This window comes from Geotrypetes seraphini, chromosome 8 (assembly GCF_902459505.1).
Source record: "Geotrypetes seraphini chromosome 8, aGeoSer1.1, whole genome shotgun sequence".
NCBI lineage: Eukaryota > Metazoa > Chordata > Amphibia > Gymnophiona > Dermophiidae > Geotrypetes > Geotrypetes seraphini.
In genome coordinates this window covers 151,399,929-151,421,614 of record NC_047091.1, presented here as the reverse complement: position 1 = coordinate 151,421,614, position 21,686 = coordinate 151,399,929, and the positions used below count along the sequence as shown (strand labels likewise).

Genomic DNA, 21,686 nt, shown 5'->3' with positions numbered 1-21,686 from the left:
AACACAGCTAAACCAATATTTGAAGAATTTATATATCGAAACTCTCTAACGACAGCCTCCTTCTAGGAGACCTCAACCTCCACATCGAAAATCAATCCTGCAAAAATGTAGAAACCTTACTATCATATCTCGAGGCCTTAACATATAAAATCTTAGATCCTTAATCCACACATGAAAAAGGACACCAACTCGACATCGCAGCCTCCATATCCCAACAGCCCACACAACCACACAAACATCAAATGGAAAATGGAACCGTTACCTTTGGTCTGATCAGTACACATATTCTTTCGAAATCAATTGGACCAGTAACAAAAGCATTCCAATCACTCAACAAACAACTTACAACTCACGCAAACATATAGATCCCACCACATTCTGGACAAAAACAGATACCATAATCCAAAACTACACATCCAAAGACTTCATCTCACAATGGAACCATCTAAGTACTGCAACCCTGGATGAACTAGCCCCAGAAAAACCCAAATCCAAATTCCTCAGAAAATCAGACAAGTGGTTCGACAATGAACTACTCCAACTCAAAAGACAATGTAGACAACTAGAAAGAAAATGGAGAAAAAGCAGCCAAGAGTTCACAAAAACAGCATGTAAAATAATAATAAATCAAAAATATAAACAAAAACTGAAAGAAAAAAGAAAGACATTCTACTCAAAACAAATAGGAGAAGGACCCCAAGACACAAAAATGCTATTCCAACTACTAAAAGTTCTCACAGACACCACACCCTACATGGCCAACAGCAACTCCCCCCTCCTTCAGCCACCCTCTTAGCCACATACTTCAAAAACAAGATCGCAAACATCAGAGCCACATTCAATGGAATCCCCCACTCACATAGAGACCCCACAGAAAAAGAACCAGTCGCAGCAGATAGAACCTGGTCCCATTTCTCACCCATACAATGATACTGTGACTTTAACAATCTATATAATAAATACAGCCACACAGCCTGCGACGTTAACCATTGTCTCCCATACCTACTGAAAACCTCAAGTACACTATTCCGTTCCCTGCTTCTACAATGGATACAATCTTTACTATTAGAGGGCCATTTCCCACAAGAACTCAGTGAAATCATCATAACTCCGATACTAAAAGACCCCAAAGGAGCAACGGGCCAACCATCGAACTACAGACCCATAGCCTCGATCCCACTGTACGTCAAGCTGAAGGAAGGCCTCGTAGCCAAAACCTTAACCTCATATCTAGATACACACAACTTACTCCACCCCACACAGTCTGGCTTCAGAGCCAACTACAGCACGAAGACCCTACTAGGAACACTAATGGACACTGCCAGACAACACCTCTGTACAGGCAAAAAAAAATCCTGCTCATACAACTAGACCTTTCTGAAGCCTTCGACCTGGTTGATCACGACATTCTCCTACAAACACTAGACTCCATAGGAATCTCAGGAAAGGTACTTTCATGGTTCAAAGGCTTCCTACAATCCAAAACCTACAGGGTTAAAACAAAACAAGAAAAATCAGAACCATGGTTCAACCCCTGCGGAGTTCCCTAGGGATCACCCCTATCACCCACACTATTCAATATATACATAGCTTCCCTCAGCTCCTACCTAGACAAACAGGCCATAACCTCATACAGCTATGCAGATGACATCACTATTCTCCTCCCCTTCGACCACCCAGAACCCACCATGACAAGCACAATACACAGAACACTCGAAACAGTAGCAACATGGATGACAGAGCACAAATTAAAACTTAACCCTGACAAAACAAACTTCATCTTCCTAGAAAACAATAAAACTCCTACCTTAACAAATCTAGTAATAAACTCGATCTCATACGCCATTCAACCCACACTAAAACTTCTGGGAGTACTAATTGACAGAGGCTGTACCATGCAACCACAAATCAACAAAGTAATAAAAGCATCATTCGTGACCATGAGAAATCTAAGACAAATCCGAAAATTCTTCGACAGGAAACAATTCCTACTTTTGGTACAATCTTTTATCCTTGGACTAATAGACTACTGCAACATACTATACCTCCCATGCCCAGCGACCATGATAAAACAATTACAAACAATACAAAATACAGCCCTAAGACTCATCTACTCATTAAAAAAATATGACCACATCACAGAAGCATATCATGAATCACACTGGCTCCCAATACAAGCAAGAGTACACTTCAAATTCTATTGCCTACTATTCAAGGCTATTAATGGAGAAAGCCCAACCTACTGGAATAACTGACTAACTCAATCCTCCTCAAGCAGGCACAGGAGAACCCACTCACTATTTACACACCCGTCATCCAAAAATGTCAAACAAAAAAAACTATATGACAACCTAATAGCTACCACAGCAGCTAAACTGTACAGACAAATCACCATTCTGTTGTCATCGACCACAGACTACAAAACCTTCAAGAAAGAAACTAAAACCCTACTGTTCAAAAAATACATAAAACCTATTTAACACGACCAGTTCCTACCCAAACCCCACCTACCCACTCTATACCCTTAATATACTCTAATATGTTTCTAATTACCCAACAAATTCTAATATGCTTCTAATTACCCACATTTATCACCGTAAGATCTCGACAACTCTTTGGTAATTCTTATGTAACTCTTATGACTTCTCTTATGCTATCGCACTTAAACACAACTGTATATGTAGGCTGCTGCTCGAGCCACACTTCTCATTTAAAAATTCCTCATAGACCTTTATAATAAAAGAATTTCGTAATGGAACTCAAGCGCTCACAGTTATAATGCCGTTAATGTATTTTTGGGCATATAACTTTAATGTGAGCTATCATCGGTCCTTTTATTCTTTTATTATTATTAATTACTTAAAATTTTATTTTGTTTTATTTTAACTATTAACTGTAGCCATTTACTACAAAAATTTCCTTATATCATTATTGTAGTAGTACTTAGCTTGTGAATTGTTAATTAAATGAGAAGTGTGGCTCGAGCAGCAGCCTACATTTACAGTGGTGTTTAAGTGTGAGGCACAAGTTATATTTGAACGAATCTCTTATGCTATGTCACAAATCTTGTAACCTCTTGAAAACCTTTGTTATCCGCCTTGAACTGCAAGGTATTGGCGGAATAGAAATCACTAGTGTAATGTACTTAGAAGAGCCCCATAGCTATGCTCAGCTGTCTGAACGGTTTACTAAGAATGCAGGCTGCCTGGAGGAAAACTTGCTTTTGTGTGTTTCAAGTTTATTTAAAATTTCTTATACCGCCCAATCAAGCCTTCTATGTGGTGTACATAAACGCTAAAACAAAGTACTAAATAAAATATATTTTAAACAAAAACAAATAGGGAGTAATAACAATTTTTAACGACGTTGACATTGACAAACGGGAACAAAAGAGAAGGAAGGGTTAGAACTACAATTGATAGAGAGAAAGAGAACATGCAAGGGAAAGAATAACAAAGGGAGAGGGGACTGAAGGTAAAAACCTTTCTTGGATCTAAGTCACCCTTAAAAGGGCAGTTTATATTACAAAAGCATCGAGAACGAGAAATGTCTTTAACTTCACCTTAAAGTTGGCAAGAGTTTCAAGTTTATTAAAAAAAAATTTAAACCACTTAATCAGGTTTCTAAGCGGTATACAATATAAAAATTACATAAAAACAAATTTAAAAGTTAGGGATACTAAACAATACCAAAATGGATTAGTAAGACGCATAATAAGATGTATGGACTAACTTCAAACAGCAGGGAAGAGAGGTGAGAACTACAATTGTGAAAAAAAGAGCACAATAAAAGGGAAAAAAACAACAGGTTAGGGTAAAAAGCGATAAAGCTTGTTTTTGTCCTTAAAAGGACAGTTATTGTCCAAAACCATCCTGGAACAAGAATGTTTTTAATTTTGATTTAAATTGATTTATTACGGATTCACTGCGCAAATGATTGGGCAGTGAGTTACAAAGAGAAGGGGCAGTGACAGCAAAATTATTGGAATGCAACATGTTGATTGATTTTAATGATGGTATGACAAGAAGGTTCTGTGACATTGAACAAAGCGATTTTGAAGGACTGTAAGGAATTAAAAGTCTATCAATGAACTCTGGTTGATTATTTAAACATGTTGTAAAAGTTAAAAGTAAGATTTTACAACTAATTCCATGTTCAACAGGTAACCAATGCGTGCTGAACAGGAGAGGTGAAACGTGATCGTATTTCTTAGCCCCATAGATAATCTTGATAGCTGTATTCTGCACTATCTGAAGTTGTCTAATTTCCTTGATGTAAGTAATTTGGAATACTGTTCCAGAGAGAGGGGGTGCTAACAAGAGAAAATTGTAGTCCTCATTGTGCTTATATGTTTCAATGAAGGGATGGTAAGAAGGTTGTGGGCTGTAGATCTTAAAGTCCTTGTTTGACTATAGGGGATAAGTAGGTTATTAATGAATTCTGGCTGGTTCTTTTCTCTGGTTTTAAAAGTTAGTAGGAGAATTTTATAGGTGATCCTATGTTCTATTGGTAACCAGTGAGCTTTATGTAAAAGAGGGGTAACATGGTTGTATTTCTTTGCATTAAATATAATTTTTACTGCAGTGTATTGTACTATTTGGAGTCTTCTTATTTCCTATTTTGTTATGCCTTTGAGGAGGGCATTGCAGTAATCTAAACAAGAAATAACAAGGAGTGGATTAAAATGTTCAGGGACGCGGGCTCTAACAATTTTGCTAAAGCTTTTATATGCGCAGTCAATGGAAGCAACGTTGGACCACTGTACTAATATATAAGTAAATTTATAGTCAAATATGACTCCCAATAATTTTAGAGAGGGTACCACTTTGATTAGATTTTTAAGTTTAAGAGGGATTTGAAGAGAAAGTCCATCTTTGAATGGAAAAATCATTAATTTTAACTTTTCATACGGATGTATTTATATTCAAGCATGGTCAAAAATGATAGATATACTAAGGACCAAAACATCTATAGAAGTCATTTTCAAAAAATAAATTAAAAATTAGACATCTTGCTGTTTTGAGAATGGACATTTTCTCTACTGGATTTCTGGACATCTTTCCCAAAACGTCCAAACTCAGACTTAGAGATCCTATCGAAAATGCACCTCCACACGTTCAGTGAGCCTTTTCTAAAATTCCATTAGAGTTTTGCATGCATGGACCTAAATATCTACTTTATGACTTGAGACATCCTATACAAAACTATATCTTTTCTATTTTTAAATTTTTTTTGCCATTTCACTAGTCGTTAAAAATAATTTAGTACACTTTAAAACTGTGTTATGTCATAGGTTAGAATGATTTACCACATATTAAACAAAATAAGCTCTGGTTGTGTTTCGTTTCATTTGAAAACGGCACCCCAGAAGCATATAAATTCCTCAGATACTGCACTATTTTACCTGCTCTTGTCTGTGCCCTCCTCCTCATCTGCTTCATCTGCACTGCAGGTGGCGCTAGAGTCGCTGTCTGCATGCAGCCCTGGATTTTTGCTGGAATGTTTGCCATGCTTCTTTTCCATTTTTATGGTGCTTTCTGCTTTCTCCATGCTGGCCTCTGCTTTTGGTTCGCTCAGCTTTATCTTTTCTTTGCAATTTTCTGCCTCTTCCTGTTTAATTTGGCCTGGGCTGGGCTCCTCAAAGGGCCTGTCTGCTAACTCCGGTTCTTTTTTTATAGCATCCACCACCAATTCCTCTGGTGGCCTTTCGTCACTGGAGGCTTGGTCTGAAGCTTCTGGAGGTGAAATAGCAGCATCCTCAGTCATAGAAGCAAGTTCAGGGCAGCTGCTGCTTCTTGGCCCAGCTATCAATTTTGACTCATCCTGTCCACTCTCTTTGGTTTCTGCTCTTGGAGAAGGAACACTCTCTGTGTCTGAGCTGTTGTTTATAGCACCTGAAAGGAAATTAAATAAATTACTCTTTCAATTCCATAAAAAAGTATGAACACTTATGAATTTACTGTACATTGGATGTTAGCACGGTACAAAATGGAACCTGCTCACAATCACTTTCTCTCTCATATTCAACTAGAGCCACCATTGCCAACTCACCCACTTCAACCCAACCCAGTCCTGATTTTGCTCCACTGCATTCCAGGAAAAGAAATCCCAACTTTTGTTAGGGAAATCAAAATTACAAATCCATTTATGCAAAAGGTATAAGAAAGAACTAGAGCCACGCTTTGTGTTAACATGGGTGAGATGGTAGGGATGTCAACTCACCAGACTGTCCAGGGATTTCCAGGAATAAAAAGAACAACTGCTAGAAATCCCAGAGAAACTCCATGAATGCTCAAAAAAAAAGCCAAAACAAAAAAACAAAAGCAAACTGCTTAATCAGATTCATCCTGCTTCTAACTTTCTCCTTAGTTTCATATATTCTTGGAAATCACCTTCTATTCGGTGTTTGTAATGTCAAATCTGAGGCAAAAGACACTAGGAACAGAGATATCCCACTGCAGCAAGCCAAGACGACAGGAGGTAAACATAAGAGCATGTATTGTTTTTAATTGAATTAATGTATTCTTTAAATTGCATACTATTTTCTGGAGTTTGTTTTTTAAAAAAAAAAGATAAATAGAATTATGCACACACCTCCACACATTCATCATTATGATGTGTGACACAGTAAAACAACAGTAAGACTCACTGATTTACAGTATTTTTCGCTCCATAAGACGCACTTTTTTCTCCAAAAGTGGGTGGAAATATCTGTGCGTCTTATGCTGTGAAGGTACTTTTTAAAAAAATACCCTACCCCGACAAACCGTTTTAAATGCCCGTGTCCCATAAGGCTCTCCCTAGCATCGGTGAGCATCCGAAGCCTCCTCTCACTCTCACCCGTGGTGTCCAGATCCAGCGTCCTACCCTCACGATGAGCGGGCCTTACCTCCAAGCTGCTTCCTGACCCATAGAGAGAAGTTGTCTTCCACTCTGTGACCGCCGCTGACCTAATTACAGCAGCCTGCCCAGTGAACTTAGCAGGCTGCCATTGGCCTCCGAAGCACGTTGCCTCTGCCACGGTCCCGCCCCTGATGTCAGAGGAGGGGGCGGGACCGCAGCAGAAGCAACATGCTTCGGAGGCCAATGGCAGCCTGCTAGGTTTGCTCTGCAGGCTGCCATAATTAGCCTAGTGGTAGTCACAGCGTGGAAAACTACCTCCAGCATCCTATCACCTCCCCTCATCTGCGTCCCGCTCCTTCTGATGCCACTTCCTGTTTCCAGCAGAGTAATTTCAGCTGAGGGGAAAGATGTTTTATGGAAATGCATCGGAGGTGGCGTGAAGTAGGAGAAGGGGAAAAGTACGGGCTCAATCACAGGCGACCTGAGAGATAAATTTGAAGGTGGATTCCAAGGTTGGCAGTAAACAATAAAACAGAAAATACTGCTTCAAACTTACTAGAAAATGGTGAAAAAACAGAAAAATTGGCAGATCAGGTTATGCAAAATCCAAAATTCCTAGCAGCCCTTCAGGAACGGCTTGAAAATGTCTCACAGTGCACTCCTTCAAGTTACATAGAAACTTTACCAAAAGATAAGGCCCCGCTTGTTGTGAGTGCCCCAGCGGGACGCTGGATCTAAACACGGGTGGGGGGGGGGAAGAGAGAGAGAAAAGAACCTTGAGGAGGAGCGGGAAAACAAACTTGAAGACAGACTTGAAGACAGGGCAGATGCTGGACTACAGGGGGGAGAAAAGAGAGGACTCAAAATGATAGCAGAAGGAAGAGAGATAGAGGGAGAAACCTGAAACAAAGGGGAGGCAAAAGAGAAGGGGGCAGATGTTGGGCTTGGGGGTGTATAGAGGGAAGAGAGAGAAAGACTGCAGAGAGGTAGAAAGATTCTGGACCAGGGAGGGAGGGAGGAAAGAAGAAGAAGAGAGAGAGAGAGGCAGAGAAAGACCTGGAAGAAAAGAGAACAAATGCTGGACATGGGGTGGGGGTGGGGGGTTGTAAGCAGAAGAAAGACAGACAGAGAGAGAGAGAGAGAGAGAGAGAGAGAGAGAGAGAGAGAGAGAGAGAGAGGACTGGACCAAACAGGAAAGACAGGAGGCAGATGCCGGACTATGGGAGGTGCAGACAGAAGAGACAGAGGGGATGAGACCCTGAGGAAGAACAGAGAGATGGAAGATCATAACAGAGGAGGGAGAGAGAGGGAGAACTGGAACAAAGGTGGTGGTAGGTACAAAGGAGAACTGACACTGGATCTGGGAAGGGTAAGCAGAGAGAAAAGAGATAGAGACCCAAAGAGGCTGGGGATGGATTGTGAAAGAAATGTTGGATGCACAGTCAGAAGGAAGTCCAACCAGAAACTAATTAAGTCACCAGACAACAAAGGTAGGAAAAATGATTTTATTTTCAATTTAGTGATCAAAATGTATCAGTTTTGAGAATTTATATCTGCTGTGTGTATATGAAAAATGAAAGGAAAAAATACATTACAATTAGTAGGGGAGGGGGGCTGGGTGCAAAGCCTGGTATATGTTAGTGCACAATTTGGTTCAGAATGTGGGTTTTTTTTTGTTTTCCTACTCTAAATCTAGGGTGCATCTTATAGTCAGGTGCGTCTTATGGAGCAAAAAATACAGTATTTTGTATTGTAATGATTTGCATTTAATTATTTCCCTTTCCAAATCCAAGCTCAAGGCGAATTACAATTTCTCAATACTGTTTTATTTATGTAATGAGCTTGAGCTCTGTGTTCAAGAAAAATTACACACACATGCCTATTTTCTACTGGTGTGAACAGTGAGTAAGCTGCACTCTACCACATTAATTACAATAAACTTGGTCCTTAATGGGAAATTTTCAAAGCTTTCCCTGCATGAGGGGAAGTCCATGTGCAGCTCTCAGTCTGAAAGTCCCTATACAGATTTTCCATGGTTGTATTTGCACATATTTGAAAAGTTCATAGTCTAGCCTTGATCCTTGCTAACCCATATGTGTTTCCTTTTGAAAATGCATTTGTAGACTACAGGTAATTAAAGAATTGATCCCCAGGAGAGAGTTTTTAAAACATTTTACATGGCTAAATATTACTTTATCTGTGTAAAACAGGATTTCAAAAATTGTCAAGCCTTACTGTGGGTAAAACGGATGTTCCTAAGAATACAGGGAGGACAGGAGAGTTAACATACGAGTATGAGATCTGAAATTCAATCCTCCTTTTGTACATTCCCCTGTGGGATCAACTCATATAAACAATGGGTGCAAAGTTTGATTTTCAAAGATAAATTCCTTTTGGATTTAAATATTTGCCTTCATAAAGGCATTAGATCATGTGATGAAAATTTACAGGACATGATATAATCAGAGTTAGCAGACCACTTAATTAGATTGTAAGTTCTACTGAGCAGGGACTATTTCCTGAATGTTTAATGTACAGCACTGTGTACGTCTAGCAGATGAAAAGTAGGCGTTGGAAATATAGGCCAGGGTTTTAAAGGCTTACATTTCAAGCACCTACCTTTCATGAGAATCGCGCCTATGGAGGTGCTTTACAACGCCTAATGCAATTTCTGGCGTTAAGCACAGCTACAGTGGCATTAAACGTCATAAGGCGCCACCATACGTGGAATAAAGGTGGCCTTCTTAGAGGCACCCTTAAGCACCTCTCTTTTTTTTTTTTAGTTTTAATTGGTTTTTAATCTGCGCAGCCAATTAGTGCACCAATTAAACCAATGAATTATGTTAGGCAGCGGTAGAGTGATGTTTTTAGAATCGGGTCCCATGTGCTTAGAATTCTGTACAGTGAAAGTTTAGCATTTGAGTCAAAATCTCCCTTTACTACTAACTTTTGAAGGGCCCACTGTAGTCACTCTTTCCCTCTGCCTCAAACTACTAGTGGGGGATATTATAACAGGTGAGTCAGTAATGACATAGTTGTTTGACTTCCAATAATAAAAAGGAATAATCTAATCTAATCTGTAATTTGTGTGTCACACTATACCTACAAAGGTTCAAGGCGACTTACAGAGAGAAATGGAGTTAATATGGATCATTTACAGAATACAGATACTGAAATCTTTAGAAGCCAACGTAGGGGAATACTTCCAGTGAGACCCACACCCACAATAAAAAGCTGAGTTGAGAAGAGAAAATGCTCTACTGCAGGCTTGTCCAAGTTCAGCCCTCAAAGGCTGCAAACAGGCCAAATTTTCAGGATACCCCTAATGAATATGCACCAGAAAGGTTTGCATACCCACTATATCCATCAGATGCAGATCTCTCTTATGCACAGGGTTGCCAGATGTCTGAAAAAACCTGGACATATCCTCTTTTTCAAGTATTGTATGGATTGTTGTTGTTGTTGGGGGAGTCTGTTCGGGTTTAGCTGATTCTCCCAACTCCCCCACCTCCCTCCTCCCTGGGCCTGGTTGCTGTAATTAAATCTTAAGGCAGCTTGCTGCCATCGGTCTGCCCCAGAAGTCATCCCTCTGCAAGTCCCGCCTATGCAGGATCAGGAAATCGCTGCAGAGGTGGCTTCTGGGGCAGACCAGCGGTAGCATGCTTATGTTGTTGCTGCTACTGGCTACCTTACAGTGGCTGCTACTGGCTAAATTACAGTGGCTTGGCCTGGGAAAAAGGTAGATGGGGGAGTAAGGAGCTTGAGAGGTCATGAGGAGAAGCAGCTTCAGAAGAGGGAGGGAAGGGGGCTGGAGAAGCATTATGGAAAGGAGAGAGTGCTGGAGAAAAGAGCATGGAGTAGGATAGTGTTCGATAGGAGTGGGGGAGAGAGAGAAAGAAAGAGAGAAAAAAAGCACCCAGAGGAGAGGGGGGTTAGAAGGAGAAAGAGAGAAGCACCCATGGGAGAGCAGAGTTGGAGAGAGTGAGAGTCAGAGAGAGAACTAAAAGGGTACAGAGGATGGGGAGGGGGGCCAAGGAAACGGGGGGAGTGTGGACAGGGCTGTGGGTGGAGTATAGGCAGGGCCATATGTCCTCATATTTTTTTGTCTTCACAAATATGATAACCCTACTTATGCATATTCATTAAGCATATCCGGAAAACCTGGTCTACTTGCAGCTCTTGAGGAATGAACCAAGACAAGCCTGCCTATGTTATGTTAATCAGGTTTTCTATTCCACCTTTACCTATTCAGTTCAAGGTCGGATTACATTACAAGAGGTTGGGTTGGTTGCCCAGGAAGTTACAATGGACAGTTTGACATGGATATTCAATAAAGTTGCTAGTACAGGTAGGTCAGTACAGTTATTAATACAGTTAGGTCATAGTTACAAGTTCAAGTAGGTCATCTTTGGCTCATTGTTATGCCCCAGGAGTTGCATTAGACAGTTTAGAAATGGGCTTTTATAATTACCATTTCAGTTACTTAAGGGTTGGCTCCCTGTCTTGGTACAGAAATGCTTTTAAAAGTTTTCTGAACCTGAGATAGGGGTCACATCTTTTGTAAATGAAAAGAAACTACTAAAACATTATACCAGAAAACCTCAAACTGGGAGACAAGGTATCCAGCAAAATTACCACCGATTTGGTTTTCCATTGTACATTGTGCTGACATGAGTCTTTAATTCTTCTCAGACAGTTGCTATCTACTGAATATGAACCATTAACCAGCACCTTTTATACAAAGCAAATTAAACATTGGCATCTTGGCTCTGGGACAGTAACCTTTAGTTGTGGGAACACATAGCAAAGGCCTCTCAAGTTCTGGTGAGAGTAATGTGATCATTTATTTTTTTTCCCTCAAAACGGTACATCTACTAATTTTTAGGTAATAACATTGTAGATATCTGTCTTTCTTTCTTTCTCCCTGCCCCTTTTCTTTCTTTCTTTCTTTCTCTCTCTTTCTCTCCCTGCCCCTTTCTTTCTCTCTCCCTGCCCTACCACCCCCACCACCGATGATTTCTTCAAACCACCATTGCCAATTTCTTACTGCTTCCCCAACACAGCAACAGGCTAGGTGTGTGAAGCGGCTTTACAAGCAGCAGACCCACAAACCTTCCCCCCCCCACGACATAAATTCTGACGTTGTAGAGGAAGTTCCGGGCCAGCCAGGCAGCGATTGGCTGGCCCAGAACTTCCTCTCCGATGTCAGAATTGGCATGGGTGGGGGCAGGCTTGTGGGCTTGCTGCTTGTAAAGTCACATCCCATTATCCTCAAGCACAGCGCCTTTTTAAAAATTTGTTACAATGGGCTGCTCTCTTTCTGAAAACGGGACATTTTGGCGTCCCGAAGCTGTGCTTGGGGCCAACAGGATAGGCTACCTAAAAACAGGATGGTCCCATTCAAAATGGGACGTATGGTCATGTTAGGTGAGAATCTAGTCATGCTCTGCTGACTGCTGCATGAAGAACACCAAGAGCAGCAATTTGCAAGGGAAACACTTCAAAGGAACTCTGTATCAAAGGATCTGCAAATCATTCCAAAACTCCTCAAAATCTTATTCCCTGAATATTTTGGAGGATATGCCAAGTCTTCATCCTTGAGATGCTGATCTCATATTTTTCTCACCAAGCAATCAGACATTGACACCACTAGAAGTCTTGTACATAATACTGTCTTTATTTCTGCCATCAGATGTCAACTATAAGGTGATTTAATTTAGTTTTAAAGCAAATACTGGATTTATCAACTGGAAAGGACAAGGCAGTATATAAAGATGCTATTCAAAAAGGATTCAAAAATAATAAATACTCAGAAAAAAAACATACAAAGACATCAAAACAAAATTCCAACACGCACGCACACAACAAACAGCAAATCAAAGATAAAAACTGAATCTACTAAAATTAATCCAACCTCTTCACCCTGACTTAAACCACTGAATGTCAGCACGTTAAATTAATTGATGAAAACACAAATAATTATGGTAAGCGTTTTGCTTGTTTGTGCACACTAGCTACTTTTTCAAAATATTTTTTGGAAGAGATGTGCCATGGTCAGAGAATGGTCATAGAAGCATAAACCAGGTAGTATATCATTATTAGCATATACCAACTTGGCTAATGCAGAGTTATCAAAGGAGCCCTTACATCTTCTAAAACAGGAGGGAATAAGGGCTCCTGCATTAATTTTTTACAGGTACAATGCACTAATGTAGAAACATAGAAACATGACGGCAGATAATGGCCAAATGGCCCATCTAGTCTGCCCATCCGAAGTAATCATATAGAAACATGACGGCAGATAAAGGCCAAATGGCCCATCTAGTGAACATTAACGTGCAACTTGAAATTAAAAAAATGGAAAATATCCTATACGTAAAAGTGCCACGTTAAATCTGGACTTAGTACACCGGAAAATCCTATGTTAGAACTCGCTAAGCCCAGATTTCAGCATACTTCAGTAGGGTGGGCCCCTTTCTTCTTTCAAGTCTAGGGAAAGTACAGGAATTATTAAAAGAATAAGACTACATGTTTCCCCGAAAATAAGCCCTAGCATGATTTTTAGGGTAGGTCCTAATATAAGCCCTACCCCCAAAATAAGCACTAGTTAAGATCCCTCCCTCCAATTCCTTTGTGCACTGGAACACCACCGATCCTCCTACCGTATTATACCTATCCCTCCCTCCCATCCCTTTGTGCATCGAAACACCACCGACTCTCCCACCATGTTATACCTATCCCTCCCTCCCATCCCTTTGTGCATTGTAACCCCACAATAGGGATACGCCAATCAACATCCAGCATGTTAAAATCACCTATTAGTAAAAGTTTTCCTTTTTTTATTTTTAGATATATTCTGAATGTCTACTACTAAACTGTGTCCACTTCTTCCATCTGTGAAGGAGGCTTGTATATCACACCAATGTAAATATATTTACCATTCCCTCTTTCTAAATTGATCCACAGTGCCTCTTCCTTGCCCTGCAGATCCTGCAATTGTGTGGCTTTAATATGATCTTTAACATATAACGCTACTCCCTCCTTTTCTTCCTACCCTGTCTTTCCTGAACAGATTATAGCCTGGTATAACTACCGTATTTTCACGCAGATAACGCGCACCCGTGTAAAACGCGCACACGGGTATAGCGCGCAGAAACCACAATTTTATGTACAAAAACTTTTGTATACCGCGCTCACGGGTATACCGCGCATGCAGCCCGACTGTCCTTTTGCCCGCCCCGACTCTCCTCTGGCCACCCCGACTCTCCTTTCGCCCTCCCCGACTCTCCGTGCGCTGTCCCGACTATCCGTTCACCCTCCCTGACTTTCCGTGCACTGCCCTGCCTCTCCGTGCGCTGGACCCGGAGTTTTCTCAGCAGAATTTCCCAGACCACCTCTTCCTCTCAACACATTGACACGCTAGTGGGTTTATTTTATAGCTTTTTCACTCCCTTCGGTCTGCCTGTCCCCCTTGAAGTCCTGTCCCCCCTTGAAGGTCTGCCTGTCCCCCTTGAAGGTCTGTCCCCATCCTGAAAGCCTGATGCCCCCCCCCCCGACGTCCGATACATCCCCCCCCCCCGGCAGGACCACTCGCACCCCCACCCCGAAGGACCGCCGACTCCCCGACAATATCGGACCAGAAGGGAGCCCAAACCCTCCTGGCCACGGCGACCCCCTACCCCCACCCCGCACTACATTACGGGCAGGAGGGATCCCAGGCCTTCCTGCCCTTGACGCAAACCCCCCTCCCTCCAACGACCGCCCCCCCAGCCGACCCGCGAACCCCCTGGCCGACCCCCACGACACCCCCACCCCCCTTCCCCGTATCTTTGGTAGTTGGCCGGACAGACGGGAGCCAAACCCGCCTGTCCGGCAGGCAGCCAACACGGAATGAGGCCGGATTGGCCCATCCGTCCCAAAGCTCCGCCTACTGGTGGGGCCTAAGGCGCGTGGGCCAATCAGAATAGGCCCTGGAGCCTTTGGTCCCACCTGGGGGCGCGGCCTAAGGCACATGGTCGGGTTGGGCCCATGTGCCTCAGGCCACGCCCCCAGGTGGGACCTAAGGCTCCAGGGCCTATTCTGATTGGCCCACGCGCCTTAGGTCCCACCAGTAGGCAGAGCTTTGGGACGGATGGGCCAATCCAGCCTCATTCCGTCGTTGGCTGCCTGCCGGACAGGCGGGTTTGGCTCCCGTCTGTCCGGCCAACTACCAAAGGTACGGGGAAGGGGGGTGGGGGTGTCGTGGGGGTCGGCCAGGGGGGTCGCGGGTCGGCTGGGGGGGGCGGGCGGAGGTTCTTGGGGGGGGGGCGGTCGTTGGAGGGAGGGGGGTTTGCGTCGAGGGCAGGAGGGCCTGGGATCCCTCCTGCCCGTAATGTAGTGCGGGGTGGGGGTAGGGGGTCGCCGTTGCCAGGAGGGTTTGGGCTCCCTCCTGACCCGATATTGTCAGGGAGTTGGGGAGTCGGCCGGGCAAGAGGGCTTGGGCTCCCTCTTGCTCCGATCGTGAATGCGGGTGCGGGTGGGAGCGTGTGCGAGCGGTCGTTCGGGGTGGGGGTGCGAGCGGTCCTGCTGGGGGGGGTGAATCGGGCGTCGGGCGGGGTGGGAACTATGTAAAAAAAATTTTGTATAACGCGCGAGGGGTATGCGCGGTAGGGAAAAACGCGTATAACGCGCGCGTTATATGCGTGAAAATACGGTACATCCCAGTCATGGTTCTCCATGAACCATGTCTCTGGGATTGCCACTATATCCAACTCATCTTCTTCCATCACAGCTTCTAGATCCAGAATCTTATTTCCCATACTTCGAGCATTAGTATATACTAGTTTCCAGATATTGCCGCCTTTTCCCATCTGTGTAGAGGTATTCAGTGATTTACTTACCTGAGAGCTTATACTCATCTGGGGGCTTTGATCACCCTGCCCCATCACTTCAAGTTTAAAGCCCTCTTCAGTAAGTTAGCCAGCCTGCTGTCGAAGACACTTCTTTGATAAATGTTTATCATCCCTGCTCAGCAGCCCTTGTAAAATCATCCCATGGTCCAGGAAGCCAAAACACTCTCAACAGCAGGGCTGCCCAAGTCCGGTCCTCGAGATCTACAGGCAGGTCAAGTTTTCTGGATATCAACAATTAAATGCATGAGAGACATTTGCATACCAAGAAGGCAGTGCAGGCAAATCTTTCTCATTTATATTCATTGCAGATAGCCAGAAAACCTGACCTGCCAGTAGATCTCGTGGACCGGACTTGGGCAGCCCTGCTCAACAGCATTCATATAGCCACACATTTATTTCCAGGATGCATGCATTTCTGACCTAGCCCCTACCCTCGACAGGGAGGATGGATGAGAATAACATCTGTGTCCCTGACTGCTTCACCTTCTCTCCCAGAGCCACAAAGTCAGTTTTGATACGTTTGCAGGGGTGCCTGGCAGTATCATTAGGTCAACGTGGATGAGCAGCATCGGATAATAGACATCAGGCTTGATGGGTCTTGGCAATCTCTCCATAACATCTTGGATTTTGGTACCAGACAGACAGCATACCTCCTGAGACATCATGTCTGGTCTGGACGCTTCTGTACCCCTCAGAAGGTAATCGCCAACCACCACTACCTGACGTCTCCTAGTGGTCATGGATCCAGCAATTTTGGGGATTTCATGCTTTGGTCCTTCCTCTCACTGGGATGCTCTCATCTCCTCCACTTCCAGGGCAGCATACTGGTTCTTCAGTTCAAAGGCAGGTAGTGTCACAGTACCAATCTTGCAGGGTTCTGTAATCTAAGTCCAGCTGTCTTCCCTCAGCACAGCCTCTTCTTCACTGCTGGAAATCTTTGACGCCTCATGAACCATTTCATCAATGTACCTCTCATTCTCATGGATGCTTCTCAATCTTGACACCTCCTCTCTCAGTTCCTTTATTTCCTTCATGAGGGATTCAAGCTGAAGACAGCTTGCACATGGAAACGCTCCCTCTGCCTGGGTAACATTTTCTGTCTGCACAGAGACAGAAGCTGTAACTTGGTGACATGATGTTTCCCAGCCATACTGTGGTTACAGAAGTACTTACACCTGGAAGAAAAAAGAAAGAACAGAAAAATCCTACCAAAGTAAGTCCCTGTTCCTGGTTGGCTGAAGAGCCAAAAAAAAGCTCCGCCATGGGCTAGGAGGGAAGGAATTAACCTCAAGGGTTACTTGTGGAGTCTGATTTCTAAGAAAATCCTCAGAGTTCAGTCTCAATCTAAGAGGCTGAAACCTGCCAAAGGTCTTTCCTCAAGGAGTGCTTTTCAGTTAGGGTGAGAGGATTCATACTCCCAAAAAGTATAGCACACTTGGCCTGACTTAAGAGTTTTCCAGGCCTCTCTCCTTATTACTCTCCCCAAAGCCTCAAAAAGGTCTTAAAGAGATCCAAAGAAGCCTTTTAGTCAACAGTTCTCTCCTCAAATATATGCATTTCACAGGTTGCTGTGAAAACTATCTTTAATGCTGAGTCTCTACAACCACTCAGAACCAGGCTTACTGAGTGTTAGGCACTAGGCCACTATTATTTCTATAGTGCTACTAGACACACGCAGCGCTTTACTTTGAACACACAAGAGATGGTCCCTGCTCAAAAGAGCTTACAAGTTAATTATGACAGATAAACAGGATGAATCTTTATATGCTGCTCAGGTAGGGAATTACAAAGGGAATGATGAGATGGATAGGGTGGAGGACTAACGAAGGAATGACAAACAGATATGCTTTATAAGTAGGTTGGAGTTAGAACTTAAAAGCAGCATCAAAGTAGTGGACTTTTAGCATGGATTTGAATGCTGCCAGAGACGGATCCCGACGTACCGAGTAAGGCGGTTTGTTCCAAGCATACGCTGAGAAGATACCAAAGACAGCTTCTCAGCTCTGCAGAAAACTTAGACCTGATGGTCCTGCAAGCCGATGTTGGGCAGGAAGGCACCTGCATGCACGCAGTATAGGCACTGTCTAAAGATTTAAAGTATCAGTACACTTGGCCGTGTCCATACCAGATTCCATGGATGACATCACAAACATGTAAGAATATAATGCCTACTTGTCCCTTGAGAAACAGAGTTACAATAATCAAGTTGTGGTAATATGATGGCTTGGACAATAACCCTAAAATTCTGAGGGCTAAAAGTGAGCAAATAGCATGGGGTTGCCTCAGTCTAAAAATATATTCTTTTGAAAAGAGTTCACCTGCGATTCTAATGTTGATTTTTAGTCCAATACTCGGGATTCCCTTTCAAATATTAAAGTTTTGCCTGAATGTAAAACAATATTGTATAACGTTCCTTCCTTAGCATTTCTAAACCAGATCACTCTGGTTTTTTGTCTGTCAAGCTTTAGCAAATATCTGAGCACGCTATTCCACCAGATCAGTACCATGAATACCATCCCTTAATTTAGACAGAGGTCCTTTTACTAAGCTGCAGTAAAAAAAAAAAAAAAAAGGGAACTTAGTACGTCCTGCATTAAGCAGGCTAAGCCCATTTTTACCATGACAGGAAAATAGAGCATCCTCAATTTTTTGATTTGCAGATCGTGCATCAACGTTGTCATTAGCTGAACACTTCAAGAATAAAATTACAACCACCAGAGCTACTCTCATTAGTAACCCAACCCACCTACTCGAAGTCACAATACTCCCCACAGAAAATGAATCTTGTGCTGCAGACAGATCTTGGTCCCAATTCCCTAAGATACATTGGACCGAATTCAACAAACTCTACAATAAGTACAGCCACGCATCATGTGAACTCAACCACTGCCCGCCATATCTCCTGTCATCAGCGAGCACTAAGTTCCGTACCTTACTCCTACACTGGATACAAACCATGCTCACAGATGGCATTTTCCCGAATGACCTCAGCGAAATCATCATCACCCCAATCTTAAAAGACCCAAAAGGACCAACAGACCTCTCATCCAACTACAGACCAATATCCTCAATACCTCTATATATCAAACTAACAGAAGGATTAGTAGCCAAATTCCTCACCAACTACCTCGAGGACCATAACTTACTCCATCCCACGCAATCCGGCTTCAGAACTAACTTCAGCATAGAGACACTACTAGGCTCCCTTATCAACACAGCAAGACAACACCTCAGCATTGGAAAAAAAATGCTGCTCATACAGTTGGACCCGACAGCGGCATTTGACCTGGTAGACCATAACATCCTACTGCAAATCTTGGACTCAATAGGCATCTCAGATAAAGTATACTCATGGTTTGAAGGTTTCTTAAAATGCAGAACATACAAAGTAAAATCAGACAAAAAAAAATCCAAACCTTGGTCCAACCCCTGCGGCGTTCCACAAGAGTCCCCACTGTCCCCTACTCTCTTCAACCTATATACGGCCTCTCTTGGCGTTTACCTGAACAAACAAGGCCTATCCTCTTATAGCTATGCTGATGACATCACCATCCTCATTCCTTTCGACCAACCAATGCTCTTAATGTCGGACACACTACACAACTCTAGCTACAGTTACGACTTGGATGGGAGACCACAAACTGAAACTCAACCCAGACAAAAACTAAATTCATCCTCCTAGAAAATAACAAAATCCCAACCATAACCAACTTAGAAATCAACTCTATCAACTACCCTTTGCAAACCACCCTAAAACTTCTAGGTATGACTATTGACAAAGGCTGTACCATGCAACCACAAATTAACAAAACAATACAGAAATCTTTCGCAGTTATGAGAAACCTTAGACAAGTCCGAAAATTCTTCGAAAAAACACAATTTCAGCTCCTAGTACAATCTCTAATCCTAAGTATCCTAGACTATTGCAACATCCTCTACCTCCCCTGCCCTGCAATAATGATTAAACAACTACAGACAATTCAGAATACAGCTCTGAGACTCGTCTATTCATTGAAAAAACATGATCACATTACTGAGGCATTCATCAATTCTCATTGGCTTCCAATCCAGGAAAGAATACAATTTCAATTCTACTGTATACTATTTAAAACTATAAATGGAGACAGCCCAATCTACCTAAACGACCGCCTCATCCAAACCACCTCTACCAGGCATAGAAAAACACACACCCCATTCACTTACCCCCCAATCAAAGAAGTAAAACGGAAAAAACTATACAACGGACTACTGGCCACTCAGGCAGCGAAGATAGACAACCAAGTCTCCAACCTATTGACAACAACCCCAGACTACAAGATATTCAGAAAGGAAATAAAAACTATACTCCAGAAAGGAAATAAAAACTATACTCTTCAAGAAATCCCTTAATAAATCTTAATACCATGATAAAGCTTAACCCCCCTCTTACCATCCCCTCCCTAACCCGAGATCCTACTTTTCCCTCTCTTGGAAACCTTCTCTGATCTAACGTTGTAACCCTTCTTCCATAACTCTTTTTGTAATCCGCTTTGAACCGAAAGGTAATGGCGGAATAGAAATCTGTAATGTAATGTAATGAGCACGCCGTAACTGCAAATAATTAAAGTGAGAGCACTTACTGCCTCCTGTTTAGGAGGTGCTAAGAAAGAGCTCCAGTGTTAACCAGCTGGCACACACTAATGTGACCGCACTAGTTAGCACTTCCCCTCCCCTACCACGTCCCCCGGAATAATTAGAAATGCAATTAGCATGCACAAACAGGAAAATTACTGCAGGATGCTTTAGCACCTCCTATGGCAAGCTTTTTTGGCACCCAAAGCCCATGTTAGGGCTCAATACACATTTGTAAAAGGGCCTCACAATGTTTATTCCTGCTTTAACGCTCGTTGTGTATTTTGTACATTATTTGGTGTTTCTATTAATATAGTAAACTTAACTAAAACAAAACAAAGATTCTGCTTTGGCTGTACATGTATAAAACTGTCCCCAAACCTTTCTTAAAGTTTAAGATTTCATATACTCCTTAAATCTGTGATAATGGATGCATGCATGCACCCCCGTCTCCCCACAATAGTGGAGACAGAATTTATAGCAAAAGCTGCAGAAGAGTTTTCAAACATTTCTTTGAACTATCCACTATAAGCAAATGGGTCCTCGGTATCCAGTTTAGTTTAAGCAGGATTTAAAGGAACACTTTGAAGATTTCACTTCCATGCCTGCTTGAACTTTGATTTGTATTTACAAATGAATTCCTCTGAGACTTAATACAGTTTATGGGCTGAGCACACCGGCTGAGAAAGCAGCAGATCCACAAATAAGACATGACATCCAGGCCTGGAGGACGAATAGCTAGGTTAATCTGTTCAGCTTCAATTTACTCTGTGTTTCATTCATTAGAGACTTACGTACATGCACAGCACTGATCCTGAAAGAAATTTTTAAGAGCTATTAATTACTGCACCCACTGAAATCATTCCAAGCTGCAAGAGTTACTATATCCACCTTTGCCTATGCCGTTGAGAGGAGAAAAAAATCTAAAAAAACAAACTTCAAAGTGGTGGCCTGATACTGAGCTCTTGTGGTTTTTTTCTTAAACACTGGACATTTAGCACTAGCAGCCGGCAGAGAATGGATAGAGCACTGACCAGCTGCATTAGTCAGATAGTGATAATGTTTAGTCTACTGGCCAGATAAGCCATCAGCAAAACTTAGGACTTTTTGCCACAATGCAGATAAACAGGGCTGGCTCTTCCTATGGACCAGGTGAGGCCCAGGCCCAGGGTGCCAATATCACAATACCTTAAAAACCCAGAGAGATAGACACCCTTTATCATCGGTGTCCTGAGCCAGTGCCTCACCTGGCCCAGCTGGAGGGGGGAGATACCAGACTGCCGGGGGGGGGGGGGGAGGGAGAGAAGAGAGAGATAAACAGACTGCAATAGTGGTGGAGGT

General features: G+C 42.7%; 1 protein-coding gene across 13 annotated transcripts in view; it reads right to left on the bottom strand.

Moving 5' to 3' along the window:
• NCOR2 (nuclear receptor corepressor 2) overlaps nt 1–21,686 on the bottom strand; it is an 844,184-nt gene that overhangs the window by 151,710 nt on the left and 670,788 nt on the right. For all 13 annotated transcript variants that reach the window (XM_033955736.1, XM_033955745.1, XM_033955746.1 and 10 more), the window contains exon 20: nt 5,405–5,894. In XM_033955736.1, coding sequence (XP_033811627.1) covers nt 5,405–5,894 — 490 coding nt within the window. The remainder of the gene's footprint in view (nt 1–5,404; nt 5,895–21,686) is intronic.